The sequence below is a fragment of the Lynx rufus genome, unplaced genomic scaffold (assembly GCF_022079265.1).
Source record: "Lynx rufus isolate CCGP_SWC_20201006 ecotype Redwood Valley unplaced genomic scaffold, mLynRuf1.p SCAF_1, whole genome shotgun sequence".
In the NCBI taxonomy this organism is placed as follows: domain Eukaryota; kingdom Metazoa; phylum Chordata; class Mammalia; order Carnivora; family Felidae; genus Lynx; species Lynx rufus.
In genome coordinates this window covers 35,880,061-35,906,748 of record NW_025814823.1, presented here as the reverse complement: position 1 = coordinate 35,906,748, position 26,688 = coordinate 35,880,061, and the positions used below count along the sequence as shown (strand labels likewise).

The 26,688-nt window shown below is 37.3% G+C and overlaps 1 protein-coding gene across 1 annotated transcript in view; it reads left to right on the top strand.

Moving 5' to 3' along the window:
- The window catches only part of DIAPH3 (diaphanous related formin 3), a 505,118-nt gene that overhangs the window by 366,733 nt on the left and 111,697 nt on the right, over positions 1 to 26,688 (top strand). The window contains exons 25-26 of the mRNA XM_047080525.1: positions 4,755 to 4,850; positions 5,341 to 5,400. Of these exons, the coding sequence (XP_046936481.1) occupies positions 4,755 to 4,850; positions 5,341 to 5,400 (156 nt within the window). The remainder of the gene's footprint in view (positions 1 to 4,754; positions 4,851 to 5,340; positions 5,401 to 26,688) is intronic.

The following is a 26,688-nucleotide window of genomic DNA, read 5'->3' as shown; positions in this document are numbered from 1 at the left end:
GCACTCTTATATCCCTTGGGTAAATTCCTAGCAGTGCTATTGCTGGGTCATAGGGTAGTTCTATTTTTAACTTTTTGAGGAACCTCTACACTGTTTTCCAGAGCAGCTGTACCAGTTTGCATTCCCACCAACAGTGCAAGAGGGTTCCTGTTTCTCCACATCCTGTTGTTTCCTGAGTTGTTAATTTTAGCCACTCTGACCGGTATGAGGTGGTATCGTAATGTGGTTTTGATTTGTATTTCCCTGATGATGAGTGATGTTAAGCATTTTTCATGTGTCTGTTGGCCATCTGGATGTCTTCTTTGGAAAGTGTCTATTTATGTCTTCTGCCCATTTCTTCACTGGATTATCTGTTTTTCGGGTGTTGAGATTGATAAGTTCATTATAGATTTTGGATACTAACCCTTTATCTGATATGTCATTTGTAAATATATTTTCCCATTCCAGGGCCTACTTCTCATAGGTACTTCTGATCAGTTTCCCTTAGAAATGATGATATTCAAGAACATAGTAAAATACACTGTAAAAGTTATTTAATTTATAATGTATCTAAAACAGTGCCTGAAACACAATCAAATATTGCATAAACTTGCTGTAGTGTGCTGTGGAGTTCATTTATGAATTTATTCCCCTACATTTTTATATCACTTAGCAATTTATCAAGTGCTTTCTTTTGTATTATCTCATTTGATTCTCTCATTAACCCTAGAAAGGTATTCTTTCTATTACACTTGTCAGGAATGATTTTATAACTAGTCCAGTGTCTCACAGGTAGTGTGTTGAGACCTCAGACTAGAATGCGTGTCTCCTTACTTCCGTATTATATTCTTTCCATTACGCTGTGGGAGTGAAGGCCAAAAAATGCCATCAGCTCTGGGAGGCTAAAGCACAGAACTTCCATGTGGAGAGTGAAGGATGGGAGAGAGGTTTGTAAAGAACCACAGCTTTGAAGTTGCCTTTAGCTAAAGAGCAGGTCATGAAGTTGGAGGATATAAGATTGGAAAAGCAATTGGAATCAAGTGTTGGGACAAGTGAAAGAGTTGGTACTTTATATTGTGGGAAGTGAGAGATACTGAAAATTTGTGACTAGGGGATTGAAGATCCTAGTTCTGCTTCAGAGCTTACTGGTGCTATATGAGATAAATTTGAATTTGGGATTAACTAGACACAATGTGACTCCTGGCAACTCATGCACTATTTTGGGTGAAAAATAATTCAGTTCTGGGGCACCTGCGTGGTTCAGTCGGTTAAGCATCCGACTCCGGCTCAGGTCATGATCTCACAGCTTGTTGAATTCAAGCCCCACATCAGGCTCTGTGCTGACAGCTGAGTCTGGAACCTGCTTCGGATTCTGTGTCTCCCTCTCTCTGCCCTCCCCCTGTTCACTCTCTGTCTCTCAAAAATAAATAAACATTAAAAAAAATTAATTCAATTCTGGACACTGAACTTAAAGTTTAGTCAGAAAAGGAAACAGTTGATCAATCCTTGAGATATTTAGGCGTGTATACTGTTTGGCAACTGAATGGATGTAGGAGACAAGGGAAGAGGAAGAAACAGTGCTGCATTGTTTACAATGGTGGTAGGAATGTACTCCCACCACTTCCCTGGCCCCCTTTCCACATGAGACCTTTATTTTCCTGCGTGATTTTTTCCTTCCATTTGGCCCTATTAGTGCTTCACTTGTTAATATGGTCAGCATATATTAAGGAACATTTTCTGTGCAATACTGGGATTTTTCTGAAAAAGCCATAATCTCTGTCCTCAGTGAACTCAGTCTAGTGGTAAAAACTGTCAAGTAAATTATATTGTAAAGGATTTATTGCTGTCGGTACCCCATACCATTAGGACACAGAGGGGCACCCAGTTCAGCCCACATGGATCACGGAAGGGCTCTTGGTTCTCTGTCTTAAAGGAGAAGAAGTTAGCTTGGTGAAGGAAAGGGAAAGATGTTCTATGTAAAGAGAACAGCATGTTCAAGGACATGAAATAGAAAACATGGAAACGTGGGGGTGTAAGTTGTTCTGTGAGCCTAAATGTGTCGGTATCTATCTGCTCAGAACAAATGGATTAACCTACCTAATGATAATGTAATTATCTTATTCAGGTATTTTAACATCGGTATGCTGTAATTCTTTAACATCTAGTCCATTTTAAAATTTCCCCAGTTATCTCAATAAAATCATAACTTTTTTTTTTTATAGTCTAAGAGCTAATCAAATATTGTGTATTGCATTTGGTTGTCATATCTCTTTAATCTCCTTTAATCTAGGACAGCTCCCTAATTTCTTCCTTTCCTCCCTCTCTCCTTCTCCTTTTTCATAATTGGTAGTTATTAAGAACCCAGGCCAGGCCAGTCATTTCACATAATGTTCCCAACTTTGGATTTCTGTGATTGTTTCCTTACATTTAGATTCAGGGTAAATATTTTTTCTGCAAAGTACCACACAGGTTGTATCTGTCTTAGTGCTTCACTTGAGAAAGGAGTCGTTACCAAATTTGATGTCAGATTTGAGTATTTGGGTAAGGTGATATCTGCCAGATTTCTCCAACTCCTGTTCCTTTGCAGACTTGTACACAATGGTTTCTGCACCCATTGATGATATCTGCCTCATTCAGTTCTTGTTATGTGAGTTATAAAATAGTGAATTTTCTATTTCCCCTGTATCTTTGACACCTAGTGGTTGACATTCTTTTGTAAAGAGGAGCTTTCTCTCCCCCTATATTTATTTCTAATTTTTTAGTATCAATATGGATGCATAATTGTTTTTTTTTCCCCCAATGTGTAATAATCCATCTCCATTATTACTCATTTAGTACTCGTGTCATCCAAAATTTGGCCAAGGCTGTCTTTCAGTCTGGCTCTCCTCTGCCCTTTTGACACATCCCTGTCTGTCCTTGAGCGCTCAATTATCTTCTGGTGCATCAATGCCTTTCTTGTTCACACTTTCTTGGTCTCAGCACCAGAATCAGTCATTTCTCTACGTATTCTGGTTCCCATTAAGAATGGTATTCAGAAATCAAGATCTGGAGACCAGACATGCTCTTTGCTATCACAGTGTCATTACTTCTGGGTTATTTTGGAAAGCTAGGAAACGTGTTTTTTAAAAACCCTGATCTTCTGTGATAGTTGTACTAGCATTCCAACACTTTGTGGTTCTTCCTCACCTATTCCATACTTGTGTATCGTTTCCCACGGTGAGTATACCTATCTCCTCAGTCTTATGATATAAACATAATAGTTTCAGAATCACTATGTCATTACCAACAGTAAACTTACTAAGGAAAGTTCAAATTTTTTTTGTAGTTCTCTTTTTTCCCCCCTTAAAGTGTATGCCATTATTCTCATGCTTGCTTTCTTAAACTTTTAGGTTTTTAAAATGTTACCTTTTACAAACAAAATATATCTACAACCTTACATACCTGACATTCCTTGCAGGTTTTTTTTTTTTTAAGTTTGAGTGTAAATTTTTGAAGATCGCTAATTACTAATTAAAGTGACTGAAATTTGTGATGCATTTTAATTAAAATAGCCATCAAGCCACCTCAGAATTAAATTTATATGAAAATTAACCTCCAAATACTCTACTTATCACCCACCTTTTTTTAAAATTACACCTACAAAATTTAGTACTTTTCTAAAAATATGAGATAGAACCAGATGGAAAGGGGCCAGTGCATATTTATATTTATATATCTGTTTATAAACTGTAAATGTTTGCTATCTGTACTCTCCTGCATTCATTTGTCATCTGTTCCAAATGAAGGGATTGTGTCTCAATAAAAAGAAATTTTAAAAAATGAGAGGAAAATAGTTTTCTGTTACTTTCCATGTAACGTATAGCAGTCACACAATTTTGTAGAGAATGCCTACGAGTAACCTCTTTCCGAGGGACCAAAAAGTCTTGGGCATTTCCTTGAATTTGGGATTGGGCCAGCAGTTTCTTTGAAGCTTTTCTTTTTCCCACTGCTTTTCAATAATATTTAGCTTTGACAGCTATAAATAGCTGTAAATATTACAAAATAATCTGTTCTTTGCAGAGAGAATTGACTCTATAACCACATCTTTCGGTAAATATATACAGAGTATCAATTTAAACTAATCATAGTGGGATGAAATATTTTAGGTATTTGAGAGCCTCTTCTGTTATTTTTCATTACAGAAGACAAACTTTTCATACATTCTGTAAAAGTTTGTAGTGATTATTCCGTGTCACCTAAGTCAGGGGGCGATTATCTTCTGATATGAAAAGTCAGTTGTTGGGAGCATGTTCACAATAGTTAACCTGGAAATATAATTTTGTGCAATGAGTTTAGGCAGCAGAGTTCTCAATAACAACAACAAGAACATTCTCCTACACCTGGCCGATTTTAGAATAGAAGCTGGTGCTTTGAAAATAACCCATTTCTACAAGGGAAATGTGATTTATGATAACCCGCGACACAGATATGACTAGAACCGCATTCTATTTAAAGTTATTGTGCCGCCAGACTATAAAAGCAGTCCTCTGAAGTGAATCAATGGAACCCGGTCCTCTTTAGTGGACAGTAACGCAGACACTAATGAGACAGATTTCATTAAAAGATATTTGATTTATGAGAGAGTTAAAGTCCTATCTTATCTTAAAATTGCTGGTTTAGTCCTGGCATCTGATCTTTCTTCCCCCTACCATCACCATCACCAGCTTCTGTGTATGCTTTGACATTGCTATGGTAACCCCGAGGGCTGATAGAATTCCCTGCATCTCTTTTCACAGAGGGTGATGAGACAGGAGTGATGGATAGTCTGCTGGAGGCTTTGCAGTCGGGGGCTGCCTTCCGCGACCGAAGAAAAAGGACACCAAAGCCAAAAGGTGAACATTATACTTGTTTCATGTTACTTTCTAGGGAACTATCACAAAGAACAACCTTTTTTTCCTTCCTTTTAATTCTTTTTAAGTCATGTGTCAAGCATGTAGTGCTGTGGGCAACAACTCTTCAGAAGTTCCATGAGTTTGCTTAATCCTTCCCTTGCAGTGACAAATGTCAGAGAGAGAAGCATTCCAGTTGGCCGATGTCAGTGGCACATTAACAAATCAAAGCACTGAACCTAGAAAATCTTGATTAGTGTGACAAGTCTCATCTAAAGAACCATATGCACCTTATCCCAGTGGAGTTTACAGTAGCATAATTAAATGGGAAGTAAAAGTCATAACATCATTGCTTCAAGTATTTCAGGGTATTGAAGCATTGCTTTGGGTCCCGACCTATTTCACCTTTGAAAACAGTCTAATACTGTAACACTTTTTGAGATGAACAGACCTCTATATTAATTTTCTTTCTCTCTCTATCTTTTTTTAACAGATATTCGGCGAAGTTTCAGTCCCATGTCTCAGAGGCCTGTTCTGAAAGTTTGTAACCATGGTAATAAACCGCATTCATAAATTGCACATTCTTCTTATCTACTTTTATCCTATTGATCTATTATTTTAATAGGCTGCTGGGAAGTTCTCACATTTAGATACAGCTATAATAGGAGAAATGTGTAGCTGTACTTATTTGCTATGAGATTGTATATTCACGTTTCATGCTTACATCATTGCCTTGAGGTGGTATGTAGAGTTCTTTCAGATCTCAGATGAATTTTTTAAAATTATTATCTGAGATTATGTCACACATTTTTGATCAGTGTTGTCCAATGTATCCTTTCAAAAGCAGTATGCTCTCAAAGTAATATTTTACATAGGATTTACTTTATATCAGGATACAATTTGAAATATTGAATCTGTTACCTATTTTACTCTACCATATTTGCCAGTAAAGTCTGAAATACTGTGACTAGCATTTTGACAAAATCATTAACACAGATGAGCCTCATGTGTTATTATTGTGGAAGGATGTACCAGAATCACCAAAAAGGTGGGTTAACTTAGTCTCTGATACTTAGCTGAGATTGACTGCTTTCAAAAGTCCCTGACCAACCTCTGCACACCACCTGCATGGAGCCCTCTTCTTCTCTTCAAGGTGCCAGTTCATGTTGACTTGGTTTTATTTATGTCGGTTCCCTTTCTCTCACTGTCCCATATTACAGGATTCTGCTTACCTTCCATAGTCATAAGCAAGTTTATTGACTACCATTGTCATTTATACAGAGTGAGATTGTCACCAAAGTATGCCAGATTTATAAATCGAAAAAATACTTGACAGATTTGCACTGAAGGGTTGTTTTGGGTGCAGATGAGTTAATTGCTGGAAATGTGAATGTGTGACGGAGTATAGAAATCTGTGTCAAATTTTTAGGGTAGCCTAAAAAAATTTGTGAAGTAAAAAAGAAAAAGATGAGAATGTGGGTAATTAATCTTAATAGATGGATAGATGCTTACTGCTCAAGGTAAAATGTATACAGTAGATGTTTAATAAATGAGAGGAAAGGTAAAATCTACAGCAAATTTTTAAATAGGTCTTCTGAGTCTTTTCAACAGTATGTGTTTGTTACCGTTTGCCCTTTCCCTACACTAACAGTAGAAAAAGGAATTGTAGTAGTATGTCAGAGATATTCACTGTAGGTAATTAAGTAATTCCTAAATTTGGGTTTATGATTTGGAGTCATTGTGACATGGTAAATAATGGCAAAAATTCTGGAGAATAGAGCTATCCTGGGACCCTAGAGACTATTTTGTTTTGTAGATGAATAAGTAGAAACTGAGAGAAGCTGAAAACTTCCCAGGAGTACAGAGCTAGTTAGTGACATAAATATGACCAAAATGCAACTCTGATTCCCATCACATTTCTTTTTTGATTACATACGGCTACATTGGATTACTTTTTATTGGTAATAAAATGCATAAAATAAACAATGCAGCCCGTATTGTGAATCATCAAAGACCCACAGCCAACACAATGACCATGGCATGATTATAATGGCATACATATACCCATGCTATGCTTAATTTAAAATAAGTACTTTAGGGGCGCCTGGGTGGCGCAGTCAGTTAAGCGTCCGACTTCAGCCAGGTCACGATCTCGCGGTCCGTGAGTTCGAGCCCCGCGTCAGGCTCTGGGCTGATGGCTCAGAGCCTGGAGCCTGTTTCCAATTCTGTGTCTCCCTCTCTCTCTGCCCCTCCCCCGTTCATGCTCTGTCTCTCTCTGTCGCAAAAATAAATAAACGTTGAAAAAAAAATTTAAAAAAAAATAAAGTAAGTACTTTAGGTATTATGTAGAGGAATATTATTCAAGATAATTTTATGCATTGGCCTGGGGAACCTAGTCCTTTTCTTACTATAATGTCAGTAAAGTGTCCAGTCTATAAAGGCTCATCTATAATTACTTATAAATTGTGGTATTTCGGTGCATTGCATAAAAGCAGATGAACCTTGCATTTCTATCTTTATTCAAGTTGTCATGTGCTATCTGAAGTTCTAAGACTACTGTGATAATTAAGCGAATAGATTATATAGCAAACCAATGGAAATCGATGTATCACAGAGGTCGAAGTCTCTTCTAATATAAATGCAGTGGATTAAAGTCTTTTTAAAACTTATTTTCTATCAATATTTCTGTTGTGTTTTCCCTTCATATTTCTAACCACATGGGGAAAAATTCAAATGACCAGTTACTCTTTAAGAACTCTGTGTATAAAGAAGTTAGATTTACTTGACTGCATGTTGAAAAGTGTAGATTTTTTTAAGGAAAGTATGATTGCAGCAAGGATCATGATTATTTTTAGAAAAAGATGATATTTCAGAGTATTTTGTAATCTTGCTATTTAAGCATTCCTTGTTGTTTTGAAAAAGCTAACCCTACAACTGAACTAAGTGAATGAAATGTAACTCAAACCTATTTTACTTTTTAATCTGCTTTCATATGTACTTAAAACTAATGTCTGATATTTTCTACATGCATATATAGTAATTCATATTATCTCATAACCTATTTTTAAAGATTTCTAAGATTTTATACAATTATTTTAAACTTGGCTTATATCCTTAGTAAAATAATATCTGTAAAGGTATTAATAATAAGTTAATGTCTGCTGAGTTATTTGGCTTGCTAAATACCAAGCACTATGCAGAATTTTTATATGTATCATCCTATTCAATCTTGGCAATAATCCTATCGGATAGTCAATATTTTTATCTCCATTTCGTTGTTGAAAGTAACTAAAGATTAAATAGGTCTAGAAGTTTGTTTATGGTCCTGTGCCAAGTTTTGAACCTGAACCTGTCTGACTTTTGATTCTAACTTCTTAATTTCTCTGCCATGTTGCCCTCCTGAGTACAATTGCTTGAATCAGGATCTGTTCCCCTTCACCCCCTTGAGCTGATGAGCCATGTGTGTACATTTTTTTTCTCTTCTTGACATAAGGTTGACCTATTGAGATTCACCCTCTCAGATATGTCTTAACCTCCAGTGTATCTTGTCTTTTGTTCCCAGATTTAACCTCTAGATAGGACTCATCTTCTGGAATTATGACCACTTTTTCTTTTGATAAACTCTGTATCAAAACATCTGTATTAATGGTAGCCACCTTATACTCTGTTAGAAAGACCATGGAACATTTAGATTGTATAGAGTATAAATTCAGATTGTATAGAGCTTTAGATTATGCATACACATACAGATGTAGATACAGACATCAGGCATCTTATAATTCAGAATTAGAAGATCCTGGTAAAATATCCTCTGGGACCTTGCAGCTAAAATGTTCCAGTGTATATTTTGGCAGAAGATGACTTCAAGTATGAATGATCCAGTCCTTGTGCTGTGCTCCAAATTGCTACCAAAAATACTTTGGTTAAAACCATAACTTCTTTTACCTTTTGTGTTGCCTGTGAAAGCCTCAGCAGAAACTAAATGTCCAATATTTTTCCTCACGAAAACTTTATTCATTCATTAATTTAGCAAAACTTGTTTTTTAAAAAATTTTTCTTATGTTTATTTATTTTTGAGAGAGAGGGAGACAGAGTGTGAGCCGGTGAGGGGCAGAGAGAGAAGGAGTCACAGAATCCGAAGCAGGCTCCAGGTTCTGAGCTGTCAGCACAGAGCCCAACAACATGGGGCTCGAACTCACGAACTTTGAGATCATGACCTGAAGTCACTTAACCAACTGAGCCACCCAGGTGCCCCAATTTAGCAAAACTTAAGCATTTGCTAGGCACTTACAATATAGAGATACTTTCTAAGAGTTCATCATGCACTTGGGACAGATGAGTAGCAATTCCTATACATTTGGTTAATGCCAGGATAGAAGTAATACATAATGTTTTGGGAATATCTACAAGTGTGGAAGACCGATCCAGACCTTATGAGGACAATGCAGACTTGACTTCTAGAAGGACCTGAAATCCAGACAGAGTTTTGAGAGATGAGTAGAAATGAGGCCAAAGCCGGAGGGCAAGGGTGAGCCAAGAAAGAGCAACATTTATGGACTTTCTCAGGAGGCTCTTCATGAACCCCAGCCTGAACTCTGTAAAACTGTATGCTCTAATAACACCGTGGCTTTCCCATTTTGCAGTAGTCATTTCCTGTAAAATATTCTTATTCAGTGTCTGCCACTCTATGTGTGAGTCCCATCAGGGTGGGGACAAGGCGATCAAAGCTATCTGACTTGTTTACTGCTATAACCTCGGCACTTAGCTGCATTGGTGCCTAACACATGGGTGTTTAGTAAGAGTGTGTTGAATGAACAGACATGTTTATGTTTAGGTTTGAATGGAACGATTAATGTACTATATTGAGCAGAATCAGGTCGTTGGATGTCACCCAAATAAGTGGGACTTAATATGCTAATTGCTAAAGCTCCAGCTGTGAACACTGTTAACCCCCTCTCATCTCCTCCCTAAAATGTTATCTGTCATCAGGAGATATTTGATCATCAATGGTCTAGGCTTCAAAAGGTGTTACATCAAATAGGGAGGATGCAGTTCAATCTTGATTGGATTATTCACTCCTTAGAAGTGGAGGGTTGCTTATTAATTAGATTTCTTTCCCTTGCTTAATCAAGCAGAGTTTAACAACAGTAAATAAAACAAAGGAAAGCATCTGCTAATGAGTACAGGGCATTATCTCATTTCTTTACTGAATGCAGTGCATTCCAAATCTGAAGATTTTCTTTGGTCTGTGGAAAATAGTAAGACTTCCTTTTCAGTCAAGATACTCAAAGTATTTATTAGTGCATTTTTATAAAGATTATACCATATTTGGGTGCTCGGGAATCAAACCATCTGGTTGAAAATATAGGACCAGGTAGGAATGAAGTATATGGAGAGTCTGATGCCAGATCAAGAATTTGGACTGTTGAGGTTTGGGGGCAGGAAAATGACAGGTCCGAGCAATTTTTCTGGAACTGAAGTGAGAAATGTAGGAGAGAGAAAAGAATCAGAAATATTTCACAGCCATCTTGATGCCAACACAGATTGGCTGCAAGGGGATGGGGAGAGAATTAAAGAACTTACCAAGGTTTGAGGGAAGAAGCCAGGTCTAGAGCTGTGGGTTAAGAGACCCTCACAGAGAATTGCTAACACTGTGTCAGTAACTGAGTTATCTAAAGGAAAAATCTTTGAATCTAGAGAATGGCAAGTCAAGTGCTACACCTCAGGAATGGACACAGGTGGATAACAAAGTGAGCAAGAGACAGAAGAAAGATGAAGAAGTCTGGGAGACTGCACGATAGCGGAGCCAACATTATGGAGGTTGAAAGAAGACTTGCAAAGAGTTGATTTCCTCATTTTATTTCTCCTTTTGTTGCTTGTTTGTTGCTACAACTCCGTGATCTACCACTGTGTGACTAGTATTTTTCAGGATGCATTGCTTCCTACCCTCTTCCAGGACTTGGCCTCTGCACACTGTGTAGACTCTGTAAGACATTTGTAACAAAGGATTCACAAATGTGAACTATTAAGCCACACCTTGTGGTACATCTGCCTGCAATTTGATTGCATCTTCATTAGAAGGTTCTCTTTAGTACAGTGGGATTTTTTTGCCTCAGTTAAATGGATATAGAGTAATCAGAAAGAATTCTATAAACTATATGCAATTAAAACCCCTAATGATAAAACTATTTAACTGTGACAAAATAAGATAAAACATAATCAAAATTTTAGGCAAACAAGTATTACACATTTTTAGTGAACATCCATAACCTAAACAAAATCTTGCTATATTATCTTTACACTAAATCAATTCTTAATAGCCTTAATTTGGATTTGATTATCTATTTTTACTCTTCCACTTATATATGGAGCTTTGAAAGATTTTTATAGAAATAAGATTGTATTGCCGCCAGGCACAGCTGCTCTGCTACTCTAAGATTTGAAGTCAGAATTAAAAGTGAAGCTAGTTAGATATCTTTGAATTAGCATATTTCTCCACACAATAAGGGATGCATACAAGACTGGCTTTGTGGTTGATGTATCAAAACTTCACACATAACCACTCCCCCTCCCTAATCTACTCAGTCCTGGGTTCTCTTTATTTCTTGACCTACCTTTCCCCAAACAGCAAGAATTTGTCTTGAGGCAGAATTATGGAGTTAGTAAGGTTTTCAGTAGTGTCTAGGAACACTAGCTGCCTTAAGGCTTGTTTGAAAACAGTGAAGACAACACCAAACCACTCCTTGTCTAGAAGACCTTATCTATCAAAGTGAATGTTGACAACCAACACTTTTATTTCTTTAAACTGTATCTGAATTTAAAGTAGAAAGAGCCTAGAGAATAATAAAGTAAAATTATATGATTTGGCTAAATGTCATTGGCTCATTGTCTTGAGAATATTTTTTGTTCTTTTTCAGATGAACTTGTGCCCTACTAACTACCTAAGAAAGAAAGGGAGCTATTATAAAATACTAATTGTTTTTGACACCCTTACACTGGAGCTTTCCAGCAGAATCAAATACTACCTGGAACTGTCAAAAAAGACTTAAATATTTTTTAAGGAGATTTTTCTAGGCCAGGAGTGTAAAACAATTTGGGTGATTTCACATTTTATTCAAATATCAGTCTCTCCTATTTACGATGTACTCAAGCAAAAGGAAGAATGGACTCAGCAGGGCTCCTCCTAGATAAGCATGCCCCGTGGGCAGAAGAGAATGGCCTTTCTAATTTATAGTCAAGGCAGGGACAACCTTCTGGCTTAGTCATTATCGTATACACTCTTAAGCACGAACAGGTTAAAAAATTCTCAAGCTGTGAGGACTTCAAGTTGCTTTAAAAGGACATTTATGCAAGAAATAGCAAATGCCTTTCATTTAATGAGCATTCACAAATGTGTGCTGAAGTCTGGAACTAAATTGAGTGAGAAGGGATAAAGGTCTACTGCTTAAGGAAAGTAATGTCCTTGACTTCCCTGAAATAGTTGTTATGATTAATGTCTTTTGTTCTGTTTGTGTTCCATGGTGGACTATAATTACATGATCTTTCAAAATTTCTGGCCCACTCTAAATTTCTCCCTTTTCTCACGATGAAGGTTCAGAATCTGAGTGTAGAAGGAGCCAGTGGACAGACTTTAGAAGCTCCTTGAACTCTGTCCTTTTCTTTCAGATTTTGTGTTTGGGCATGTTTTCTTTTCCAGTGAGAGGATCTCTTGATTTAATCAAATTTCTGCCCACAACCCCCCCCCAAAAAAAATTAAAAGATAATTGATTTTGTTGTTTGATTACTGACTTGCGACAATTTTTCTCTATTTACATGTTATATTTTTCCATGTATATCCTTGAAAGGAAACCACTTTTACTGTAATTTTGTCATTTGAGAACTAAAGTTGCATTGACATAATCACAAATGTGAAAAACATGTCAAGTGGTTGGCAGATCTACAGTTTTAATGACAAAGAAATTGTTTAGGATAAACAGTTAAGACTGAGTGAAATGGTGCGACTGGGAAGCTTCCCCCAGGATACAGGGAGGAGAAAGGTATCATTTGTGCCTGGGACAGTCATTAGTTTTCCTGGGAAGGATAGTTTGCAGCTCTCATCTGAGCTTCACAACTTGGATGAAGCAGGCAAAGGAAAGAGGAGCTTGGGAAGGAGCTTGGGAAGGGCTTGAACCAAGCCCCAGGCTTCAGAAAGGCCAGGTAAGGAAAGGATGGGGGAGCAGCTGAACGTGGCCTGGCCTGAGGACACAGGTGCTGTTAACCACCTCAGGAAGAGCAGTTTCTAAAGAATAGAAGAAACTGAAGCCAGATGGCATTGGCTGGAGGAGTGGAGGCTGTTCTTTCTAAAAGCCTGGATATAGGGGCGCCTGCATGGCTCAGTCAGTTAAGTGTCCAACTTCGGCTCAGGTCATGATCTCCTGGTTCCTGAGTTCAAGCGCTGCGTTGGGCTCTGTGCTGACAGCTTGGAGCCTGCTTCGAGTTCTGTGTCTCCCTCTCTCTGCCCCTCCCTTGCTTGTGCGCTTGCTCTCTCAAAAATAAACATTAAAAGTAATAAAAATAAAAAACTGGATATGAAAGAGGAAAAAGAAGAGACATAGCTAGGAACAGCTGGAACTAGAATGAGTCCTGGTGTTAGTAGGTTATGTTTCTTTGTCTTTTGTGTGTCATTGACTTTATTATGGTCTTTGTATTGTGAAGGGAAGGAGCTCTGGAGGGGAGGGATGACTATTTAGTGGGGTAGTAGTTAGAGTGAGGCTCCTGGGGGATGGCATGGAGAAAACAGCTGTGGAGTACCTGGACAGTAGAAAGGAAGGATGTACAGAGAGAAGTGGTTACAAATACTGAGTAAGGAGGAATCTGGAGGTCTTACCTGATGACATCTGTTTTCTCTGAGAACTAAGATATAGGGTCTCCAACAGAAAGCGAGTCTCTGGGTAGAAAGAGAGGCAAGGGTGCTAAAGGACCCACGGCAAATGTCCTTGCATGGACTGTGAAAGGTAACTGCTTGGGGAGACAAGATAGTATTTGCATCTGAAAAGGGAGACTATGACTTGTGCAATGATACCAGTCTATAAAGTCTGAGGGGGAAGAAAGGTGGCCAAGGTGCTTCCCAGGCCATGGGACAAAGGACAGTTTCCCTATAACCTAAAGGTTCTAAAAGTTCATCTCCAAATGTAACCATGGTGCTCAGTGTGGCAGAAGGCAGGCTGAGAGGGCTTCAGAGCACCCTTCAAGAGGAATCATCCCATTTTGTAGAGGATAAGATATTTCCTACTTTCAAATGGGATGGAAATTATTTAGGAAAGCCGCGGAAACTGTGTTGGAACATGATGTGTACTCCAGCATCGTTGGGGCGCTGCGTCACATATGAAAAAGTCATCTAACGGGGATAGTGGGGACCCTCGTGCGGCGGGTCTCCTTCCTGGCATGTGTCAACTGTATTACATGTCTCAGATCCTTTCCTATGAAAAGAGCTCTTGGTGCTAACCTCATTATTGCTAAGGTCCCATAGATTTATTTTTCTATTTGTCGTCATTAAAGGTCAGTCTGGAGTGGCCGGATCCAGAAACCACTTTTCAAGACTGTTGTCAGTGTTAAAAATGAATGTTTTGCAAAGTGCCTACCAGGCACATAGTAGTTACCTACAAAAAGAGCAGTGGTTCTTATTCACTGACCATTTGTGAAAGCATAAAACTAGTCAGATTTTTGAATTCTGTTTATAGAAGCCTTAAATGATCTAGCCGGTCTGACCTTGAAAGACAGCATGGGGTCAGGCTTGGGATTTAGAGACCGACTTCTTGGTTTGACTTGCTAACAGGGTGACTATAGCAGATTATTTAACCTTTGAATTTCCTCTTCCTCAGTGGTAAAACAGAAATGGCATGTTTCATAGACTACCGGGAAGATTAAATAAAAGTGTGTGAAAGTACCACAGTGCTTAGAATCGAGTAGAGATTTAATAAGTTCAATACGTTTGTTCCTCCTCCTCATTCTTTCCCCTTCTCCACCTACCTTCTGTGGTGCATTTGTCACTAGAAAGTTATTATAAATTCTTAAGCCAAATGACAGCAGTAAGCAGAATGGGTTTACTAATTAGATTGAAATTAACTTTCTTTCTGTGAATAGTTCCTATATTACACTTAAAGTGCATTAATTGGTATGAACTAGTTTAGAAGGAGAAAAAGAAGAAAAATGAAAGGGCTAGGAACCTTTAATTTTAAAACAGAAAAGATGTTTTAACCTCCTTTTCTCTTTGGGATTCACTGCAAAGACACTGAGGGAAGGAGTAGTAAAAGCCAATCTCAACTCCTCTGAAATAAAGGCATCTTTAACTGGAAACAACATATAAAGACAGAATAGAGAAGAAAAAGGTGCAGGAAGAAAAAACTGGAATCCAGGTGAACTCATTTCTAAGACTGCCATGACAAACTACCATAAAGTCGGGACCTTAAATCAACAGGAAATTATTCTGTCACAATTCTGGAGACTCACAGTCTGAAGGTGCTGGCAAAGGTTGGTTCTTTGTAGAGGTTCTGAGGGAAAATCTGTCTTCTTTCTCCTTCCATGCTTCTGGTGGTGGCTGACATGCCTTGGTGTTCCTTGACTTACAGCTGAGTCACTTGAATCTCTGTCTCCATCTTCGCATGGCCTTCTCCCTGTTGCCTTCTTCACATGGCCTTCTTATGAAGACATTCGTCATTTGGTGAGAGCCACACTAATCAAGTTTGAGCTCATCTTAACTTGATTACATCTGCAAAGACTCAATTTCCAAATAAGGTCACATTCACAGGTACCAGGTATTAGGACTCCCAACATAAATTTAGGATGACACAATTCAGCTCACAACAGGTGACCCTAATGAGTCCTCACGGTTCCACACGAGTGGTTCAGGAAACACTGGTGGGAAGAATAAGGCGTAGAGCTGAAAATTCAGACATTGTGAAGGACCAGTTCAACCTCCGATGAGGCACAGTAGCTCCAAATCCAGACTTGTCACCACTGTGCTGTACTTACCTCTCACCCTTTCCTACATCCCTTCAGGAGATGAGAAGTATGCTGTTTGAAAAAAAAAGTATGCTGCTAGATGCTCTAGAATTAGAATACAAGCCAGTTGAGGTACTCCACTGAAAATGGGGATTGTATGAACACTGGGGAAGATCTTCGGGAGAAACAAATGGCAAAATCCTCTTCTGGCCCCTTCCTACCACTTAGTCTTTACTACATAGGAGCCAAGCTTATACTCCAAGTATGTGTCAGATTATTCATCTGGAGATAATGAACAGTCCAGAGAAAAGGCCTTCAGGTATTAGCATTTGGGCTCCCTTCTCTCAAAAAATACTAGATTACTGCAAGAACATCCCATGGAGAAGCTCACTAGTTAATAAACGCACTCAAAATCTTTGTTCTTAAACACTAATTTGAGCCAAGGATTCATCAGCTGACATTTGAGGAAATCATTCAACATGAAAAAAGAAGGAAAAAACAAACCCAAAGGACTCTTAGTAAACAGAGAAAATGTTGTAGGGAATAACACCATATTTAATATAACACCATAATAATATATATGTATCATCCTCTTTTTTTCTTCATTGAAATATAAAAGATGTATGTAAAAAAAACCTAAAAGTATCTTTCAATATGAAAAACATGCTAGCAGAAAGAAAGTAGTACATTAAACAGTTCTGGTGAAGCTCAGGAGTAAATTGTAGGACTTACAGATAATCTGATCTGTTTGGCTATGTGTGCAACCGTATTAGTGTATATAATTGTATTTGTATAATTGTATATATTTATACAATTAGATATAATTGTGTTAAAAAGCTCTGGAGACAAGTATGGGACAAGTGGTAGGTGCTAAGAAAAAAAGTACAGGCAATTTTAACGGGTGGGGCAGGGGGAAGGATATATAATCATAGTACACTACTTGAATTTGACATAGCCTTGTGTGCAATTTTACAGTCTAACAATATAAACGCTATGGTAGCCAGACTCCCTAGATGACCCAAATGATTATTGCCTCCTGGTGTTCATATCCTTATGTAATGCACAGCACTCTCATACACATTTTCCAGGGTTAGTAACCTACCAAATACAGGAGAACTGATGGTATGTCACATCTGAGATTTGGTTGTGAAAGACCCATGGCTTCCATCTTAGGTGCTCTGTTTTGCTTCCCTCTCTCAGTTCTGGGGGAAGCCATGTTGAGAGCAGCACTTTTGAGACAACCTGTGAGGAAGTTAAGCTTTGGTCTGTCGTAATAGGAAATCAGTAACTATAGTCAAAAATTGGCTAATCAAGAGATAGCAGGGGAGGGAACACCTGGGTGGCTCAGTTGGTTAAGCATCTGACTCTTGATATCAGCCCAGATCATGATTTTAAGTTTGTGAGATTGAGCTCAGCAGTTTCTGACAGCACAGAGCCTACTTGGGATTCACTCCCTCCCTCTCTCTTTGCCCCTCCCCCACTCATGCTTCCTTGCTTGCTCTCTCTCAAAATAAATAAACGTTTTTTTTTTTTTTTAAAAAGAGAAATAGCAGGGGGAATATGTATAAGGCAGAGTCAGAGACAAGGAACTGCTATTTCACTGGAAGCATTTTGCATTTCTTTGTAAAGTAACCATGAACCTTAAAGAAAATTAAAATTAGGAATATTAAAGGTCATAATGGGCAACAGGCAGACAATCGAGATAGGACATCTCCAAGAGTAACTTAGTTTGTCCCCATTAAAATATAGACAGAAGCCAAATCTCTTCTTTTATTCATTAGTTATCTAATATCCTTTTCTTCTAGAAAGAAAAAAAAGCTGATTGCACTTGTATTTTTCATTTTTTCTTTTCCTTTTTCCTCTTCCAGTGCTAAGAACCTAAAGGGGACTTCTGTCTGTCCTAGTGATCAGCTTTTCATTTTTATGCTGTCCAGAAATGAAAAGCCTCTTTAAAGTGCATTCCTAAAGAGTGATAGGGCATGATTAAGAGTCAATAGTGTAGTGTCTCTAGCTCAAGATAATGAATGTGTCTCTCCATAGAAAACAGACATTCTCCCCACCTTTTCGTGTGTGTTCTGTAGATAACAGAGGCCAGCGATTTTGCAGCACCAATCTGAATCTTCTTTTCCTTGTAATTCTTAATGTGAGCAAAAATAGTGATGGAAATGAGTAATAGAGAAAATCAAGTGCCACTCTAGTTTGTTTCTTAGAGCAAAAGTAGCCTTCCAGTGCTGCATTAAGAACTTGATGACTAATCTGTTCCCACTGAATCCGTAGAAAGCAAGAGACTAGGATGAAACCAGCATCTTGAAACAGTAGTGTGGTTATAGTCATTGGATCTTTGTAAATAAGTGTCTTGATACATTACCCGAACCTTAGGAAGACCAAGGAGCTAGCTAATATAACTAGAACTGTTGGTGCTTTGGAGGCAAATGGTGGAATGACTGCCTGTTATGTAGTCTAGGTAAAGAGATAAATATTAAATATTTTTTTTTACTTTAAAAGGGCCTATAAATTTATTGAAGAAAGAATTGACATGCATTAAGAAAGCTGCATGTCCCATTGATTCCCAAGTAAATTAGAAATTATTAGCGTTAGCCATGATCTACATTATTGTGATGTGACAGCATTTGGCTTAAACAGTTTCACTATTTATTACCACTGATATTAGAATAAATGATAATGATCATTAAGTGCTATGTACATCATCATTTAACTAATCATGCTTGCAATCTCCTTCTATTAGTCAAACCTCCTTTGGTTAATTAGTCAGAAGAGCTGTCTAATCCCGATTTCTAGAGCAATAATGAAATAAGGGAATATTGAAATTGAGTAAAAAAAAAAAATGCATCACCATTTACCTCATATATCAATTTTATTTACCTTCACCTAGTCCTTTATAACAGCCTCAAGGTTAAAAGATTCTGGCTTTTCTTTTTTATTTGAAATATGATGATTAGCCCTGTTATATGTGTATACTTTTCCCATTAAAACACTAATGCAGCAGGAAAGTGCTAATATGCTATGCAAATAAAAACAAAATCCTCATTTACCAACATATCTATATTTGAAGATGGACCAATAAATACTGTTTAGATTTAGCATTAAAAATGTTAATAACATCTTGTAGATTAGTCCTGACAAGCCAATAACTCAGTTTGTAGAACTTCAATGCTACAAATATAAGACACAACTAAGAAACTTTTATCACCAGTCCTTTTATTACTTCTTATTAATACAGTTAGCCTGAGGAGTTCTTAAGCTGATGTTTGATAAACCATGCACTAGGTTTTATTTAATTCAAAGTGTATTTTATCACTGGGTTAAAAAAAAAAGTATATTTTCATATCTTTTCCTTGGTATTCCCCATGGCCCAAAGGACGAGAAAAAAAGAAAAGGATCTTTTAAAATTCATTGTGATGTCATCAGGCAACTGCTTAGATAATGCTGATAATGCTCTGTGTTTGAATGTGCAGACACCAGTAAACAAAGGGCCCAGTGCATGCAGAGGTGCCCGGGACAGTCACACAGAGCAGGGGAAAGTGTTGCCTGAAGCTTCTGGGGTCTATGCTACCCTGGCCACCTGTGGCGGTAGCTTCACCTCCAGTAAGTCTCAGGTTTTTATCACTTCTTAAACATCGTCTGCCACTTGCTTAAACATCGTTTGCCACAGCAACATCACTTGCTGGAAACTGGAAGCAGCCCATTACCCTCTGTTCTGTTAACCTCTTCCGTCACTGATCCCTTTAGCTCTGTCATTGAAACATAAAGAGACCTGATCTGCCCAGGGTGAGAAATAAATACATTCCGTCATGATACAAGGTAAAGAAAGTTAGTAACTCTAGATACTATGTTGCAGAAATTTGTGATATTTCCTGGAAATTAACCCCATGCCTCCTACATATTTGTTGTTGTAAAGTCAGCCACAGGGAGGGTTTTGAGAGTAATTTTTTAAATTGCTGTTTGGTAATGAGTTCTTGTATCCTGCTGGTATACTCTCCTTCTGTGCCCCTGCCCATGCCTATCTGTTCTAAAAAGTGTCATTTCTTTTTTCTCATTTTAGACGCATGTGGTTCGTCTCATCTTCCTTTTCTCAACAGATCTCCAACCCTGTCTAGAATTTCTTTGTATTTTTTCACTAAGATCTTCTTTACCTGTTAGTAAACTAGCCTCTTTCTACAAATGCCAAACACTAACTCTACTGTGAAAATCAGGAATAAAAGACTGTAAATGTACAGATTCATGCCTCAGCAAAACCCTCTCTGTTTTACTTAAGTACTTGGTATAGTCCGGAGCTGGGAGGTTTTGTTTTGTTTTGTTTTGTTTTGTTTTGTTTTGTTTTGTTTTGTTTTGTTTTGTTTTTCTTAAACTTTCCATATACTCTTTTGCTTCTTCCTTCATTTTAAATGTAAACTTTATATTAAAGAATAACATAAAGGTAAGAAAGTATACAGTTCCTAAGCATGTGGCTTGATGAACGCTCATAAAGCGAACAAATCTATATAACCAACACACAGATCAACAAATAATATTGTTAGGAAGGTATGAGCCCTTTCCCGCTCCTCCGGTCCATAACCTCGCATCACACACATACCCTGTGACTGCATAGATTCGTCTTTAAACAGGTTCATACGCTTTGTATCCACGTTGTGTGCATTTGTAATTTTTCATTCTTATTATTTAGTACTCCACTCTGAATATACGGTATTTTCCCCTTTGTTGTTAGATATTTATGTTGTTTCTCGATTTGGCCTAGTACAAGTAGTCCTGCTACAAACATTCTTATACAAGTGTTTGGACTCTCTCAGATGTATACCTAGGAGTGTAATTGCTCTTTCATTGGGTATACATATATTCAGCTTTAGGAGATATTGCACAACAATCTTCCAAAATGATTGTACCAGTTTATACTTCCATCAGCAATGCCTGAGAGTTTCATTTCAACAACTCTGGTAGGGTATCTCATCGTAGTTTTGGTTTGCATTTTCCTCATGAGTAACTTGAGCACCTTTTCATATGCTTATTGGATTCTTGGATATCTTGCTATGTGAAGTGCCTGTTCAAGAGTTTTTGTTTTGTTTTGTTTTGTTTCGCCTCTTTTTCTATTGGCTCACAGATGTCTTTCATATTACAAATAGATTTTGACACAACTTAGAATTCCATCCTAAAACTGATGTCCTACTGGCCTATTATAGGAAAGATTGTGTCATTTAATAGTTTTATAAATTGTATAGATCCCTCAGATCTCCCACTAAGAAGCCTTAGAATGACAGGTCTGGTCAGCATTATCCATTGAAAGAGTAAGCATTTTGTAAACTGCTGGCAGCTTATCCTCTTCTGTTAACTTCCTTTGGTGCACCTGTCTTTGTTGTCATGTGATAGCAATCCAGACCCTTCTAGTGTCTCTGAACTGCTGACACTCCAAGAACGTTCTTCTAGAAAAGCTGACCAGGCATCTCAACTCTTCAGTCGATGTACACTCCATCATATCTCAATATTTATTACTAACCAGGAAATACTGTGTGCATGTGGTGAACTATTGGCATAAAATCTTGTCCTCGACTGGTAGCTCACAAACATGAATTGGGGGTGAAGTCTCCAAGTCACAAACTTAAAACACATGTAGGTTTAATTTATGATAAAATTTGAGTGGATTCTTTATAGACTAATTTTACTTTTTTTTGTTTAAGTTTGTTTTTTTTTTTTTTTTTTTGAGAGAGGGGGGAGAGAGAGAGAGAGAGAGAGAGAGAGAGAGAGAGAGAGAGAGAGAATCCCAAGCAGGCTCTGTGCTATCAGTGTGGAGCCCAACATGGGGCTCGATCCCTCAAACAGTGAGATCATGACCTGAGCCAAAACCAAGAGTCAGATGCCTGACCAACAAAGCCACCCAGACACCCCTATAGACTACTTTTATATACGTAGTCTATCACCAAAGAAAAAATCCTTCATATTTACTCCTAAACACATTGATTCTACTGTTCATGAGTTTGGTTTAAAATTAAGGGAATGAATGTTTAAGTTTCCCTAGGAAAGTACTCTTTATTTTTCTCAAAACAGTATATGCTGTATTCCAAGGCCAAATTTGCAATGTATTAATTAAGATAGTTTAAATTGAAAAAGAGTTCATATGAAGTAGAAGCTGTTCTTTTTAAATGTTGACTCTATTCTATGGAAGTGGGAAAAGATAGGTGGTTTGCTAAGTATGTGTTCTAAAGTCTGTCACTTAACCATGTTTCTTCCTCAGTAAAATGTGGTATTAGACTGACTAGTTATTATTCTTTTACAATTTACACCTCCCACTCATTTTCTTTAGACTGGTTATTTGTATTTGATTAACAGTTATGTCAGAATCTATATATCAGTATCTCGGCCATATTGATTACTACATTTGAACCAATTAAGCTTCCATCTGGGATCAAATATAAATATACTCACTAAGAGTAAGTATTGAGTTCATTTAGAAACTAATTTATTTGGGTATTTTTAAGGAATTATCTATCAACAGCAGAATATTTTAAAAATAGAGAAGAGTATGAAGGAGAAAATAAAATCTACCCATAACCTGACTCCTCACATATACATTATTAGCATTTTTGGCATCACTCTTACTAATTTTTAATGTACATGTACTTTTTTAATTCAAACATGTTGTGCATAACTTGTGTTAGGAGTTTTTTCCATATAATGTGAATTCCTCTTTGAATAATTTTTAATGGTCATGTAATATCCCCATAGTAAGTCTGGGCCATACATTATTTAACCAGCTTTCTTAGGGTTTGACCTTTTCATGGCGCTTAAATTGTCATCATTATAATAAATAGCACTATTTCTTTAGGATAAGTTAACAGATAGGAACAATTTTAAGGCTTTTCATACATATTGCCATACTGACCTGTGTAGAGTGAAGGTATTATATTAAATGATACTCGTCCCAGCAGCCTATGACTATGTCCATTTCTCAACCTTTCAAAAGCTCTAGATGTGTTTCAATTTTTTTATAATTAGACAACATGGTATCTCATTTTTTTACATTTTTAATTAGCAGTGAAATTGTGTATTTTTCTATCTTTTAATAAAGCTGACAAAATTGTGGGGAACAGGAGATAAGAAAGAGAGGGCAGGGGGTAAGAAACTTCCTGGGTATTTCTTAGCAAGCTTAAGGAAAAATCATAAACTTTAATATTGTTATCTCCTAGGAGCAATTATTATTACTGTTTATCTGTGATGATTTTTCAATGCTGCCAGTCCAGGTATAGGTTTTATTTATACATTTTGGCCATTAATGCTTATATATGCCACTAATACTTGATTTATTAGAGTAATGAGGTGGGGATGGGGGATGGAAATCAGAGACCTAAATCCCAGAAGCACCTAACTGGTTAAGGAAGGGGTAGCTGGAATCTCACTAGGACTGGTATTTCTTTCCCAGGGGTTTTGGGTCATTAGGGAGCAGCTTAAGAAATGTGTAAGGACATCTGTGACTCACCTTTGTCCACGTGATGCCAGCAGAGCCAATTGAAAAGAAACTGACCCAATTAATTCATTAACTTTTCTTCCGGACTATTTTAACACCAATTTTAACAGACTCCCCCCCCCCCCCCGCCCCCCCACACACACACTAAATTTACCACATGCCTCCATTTAATAAAACATATTTCAAAAAAGGTATTTGTATATTATGATGACTGCTAAAACGTGATTCTTTAAATTTATAATTGATATATTGTATTTGCTCCTAGGAAGAGTTTGAGGTGACTTACAAAAGAAGGCATATAACATCCTGTAATTGTAAGGGAAAACAGATACTATAAGAAAACAGAAGAAAGTTGGCTCCTTAGCTTAGAGCCGTGGTTCTCATCTTTGGCGGGTATCAGAATCACCCAGGGGGCTTATCACAGCACAGGTGGCTGGGTCAAACCCAGAGTTAGTGATTCAGTAGGTTTGTGGTGGGCATGAGAATTTGCGTAGCTCATCAATTCCCAGAGACTGCTCATTCAAGAGTTGCACATTGAGAACCACAGATCTAGATTAGAATCTGGAATAGAATCTCTGGAATCATTATCATTGATATCAGTTGGATTTTTTTTAATAGTTTGCAAACCATATATCCCACTATCTGATCATACATAATGATAGATATGTTATTAGTTTTATAGGGCTCTTCGTATGGATATAAAAGCTATGATTGGTTATATATTCTGGTGGTTCTGAAACATGGCCACATTAGAAACACCTAGAGAGTTTTTGATATGTATTTATTTATTTTGGGGAGAGCACAAGTCGGGGAGGGGTAGAGAGGGGGACAGAGGATCTGAAACAGGCTCTGCGGTGACAGGCTGATAGCAGCAAGCCTGATGTGGAGCTGGAACTCATGAACCTCAAGATCATGACCTGAGCTGAAGTCAAATGCTCAACTGACTGAGCCACCCAGGTGCCCCAATAGTTTTTAAATAACAGCAATCTGGAGCCTTATCTCCATGTATTCTGATTTCGTTGATCAAGGATAAGGCCCAAGCACTATATTTTTTAAATTCCCCTTGTGATTCCATGGGCAGCCAGAATTAGAAGCCACTGATGGAGAGAAAAACAGCCCATATTGCCAAGAGAAAGTCAGCTTGTTTCTTTGTGGCTTGGGTTTTTGTTGTTTTTCTCCATCAGTGTGCATAGCCACTCATTCCCATTTTTTGTCTGTGTGGTATGTTTTTGGTTTTGTTCTTCTTTTATTTGAACTTCATCTGGTTTCTATTGAACCATTTCTCTAATCTATCAAGGTCATTTTAAATTCTACTTCTTTCTTCTAGAGTGTTTAACCCCTGCCCACCTAAGTATCATCTGCAAGTTTAATGAGATTTTCAATTTCCTAATTAAGACTGTGCTCATTAAGTTTTAATATTTTATAGTTTTATTGCAAATTATTTCTACCATGTGGGTGATGCTACCTTGACTTTGCCCCGGCCATGCACATTTTCTTCATTATCAGTGAACATTTATTTAGTGCTTTAGAAGTTGTGTGTTATTGAATCAAGTGCTAGGACTTCTAAATAGTTGAAAATAAGTGCTGAATCTGGTTCCATGGTAGTTCTCTACAGAGAACATTCTCTATAGAGAATATGTATACGACATGACCTGCATGAGCAACACAGAACGTATAAGAATATACGTACAAAAATGGAACATTGAAAATACAGTTCATAGGTCAGATGAATGTAATGAGCCTATGACTGTGTAAAAGTTAAGAGTTCCAGCTGCTACTTCTTAGTTGTGTAACCTTAAGCAAGTTACTTGTTCTTTGTGCCTAGGTTTTGTTACCCATAAAATGGGATCTTGTTAATTCCTGCCTTGGTTTGTCGCAAGGATTTAAATCAAGTAATACTTGGAAAATCCTAACAGAGCCTAACATATAACAACAGTTCAAATAAATAGTAATGATTTAGAGTCTTAGTTGAAAATTGACAGCAGAAGGTATTTTAGGTTTGGTTTGACAAGACTGGTGACGTCAAGTGACGTAAGGATGATTGGTTTGGTATCTGCCTTCTTCATTGACAAATGTGACTGATCTGGAACCTTTGGTTTTTTTACAAGTTGAAGCATGTTTTTCTGTATGCAAACAGTTTATATTTTCATTCTCCATGTGCTATGTTTATTATTGGAAAGTGTGCTTTTCTAGGTAATTATAGCTACTCAGTGGCAGAGCCAAGATTCAAACTCAGGACTTCTGTCTACAAGTTGGTAATTGCTAACTGGTAGAAAAAGAGGGAATAGATTGCCCCCAACAGAAGGGGTGAGTGGAATGGAAACCTATCTTAGAAAAATAAGGTTCCAAAAAGAATAAAATAGCCAGTATTTGACCACTTGCTATGTGTCAGACATTGTTGACTGCATTATTTACATTGTCTCAAGCAGAGACTTAGAAAGGTTAAGTAACTTGCTCCAAATCGTAAAGCTGATAAATGACAGAGCCAGGAATTAAACCCGGTTCTGTGACAGCAAATTCCATCTCTAAATTACTTCAATAAATTGCCTATCTTTGGATGGAATCAGGAAATTACTTTTTCTGGAGCAGAAGATGCACTCAAAAATATCAGAGTTAGACTGCAGAAAGATAAGGTGGAAAAAGGAGTTGTGTTTAACTTTCTAACTATTTTGTGACAGAGTAAATGGAGAAAATGAGCTAAGGGATTTTTCTCCTGAGTTTAGCATGTATTTAAATGAGCCAAAGAGCTAAAAAGTAAAAACGTCCCAGAAAAAGAAGGCTGAAAATGGACCAGATGAGGGTTTATAGATTAGAAAGGGGAGGGAGTGAATTAGAAAGATAGGTAATTTATATACTTTATCTTCCTTTCTCTATTGATTTACTTAAAATAAGTAAACATCAAGGGTGATCTCTTTTGAGGCCATAAAAGCTAACACTTTTTCAGTGAAATACACATTTTTATAGCACTTTACAGTTTTCAGAGTGCTTTCACATGCATTACTTTGTTTAATCTTAACATATTGGTGAACACTTTTACAATTTTGCTTCTATTATCCTAAAATATCCATAAGTACAAGAAACGTGTCTATACCAAATTGAAAAGAAGCCACAACTGTACCGGAGTTTCTTTGCACGTATATTTTTAATGCATTTATATCATTATAAGTGACACGTTTAGTTATGATCAAAATTTAAATTTAGCCATTATTTCGAAAATACTGGCCATTAAGCAGTGTCATGAAAGATCTTTGCTTTTCTTCCCTCTCATTTTACACCTTCTTTTTCTATCACAAAAATCTCAATACTGCCACTGTTCAAGCATGTTCAAAATGAAGTGATTTTCCCTGTGTAACACAGTTTTGAGTCCCAAAATATCAGTTTGATAAA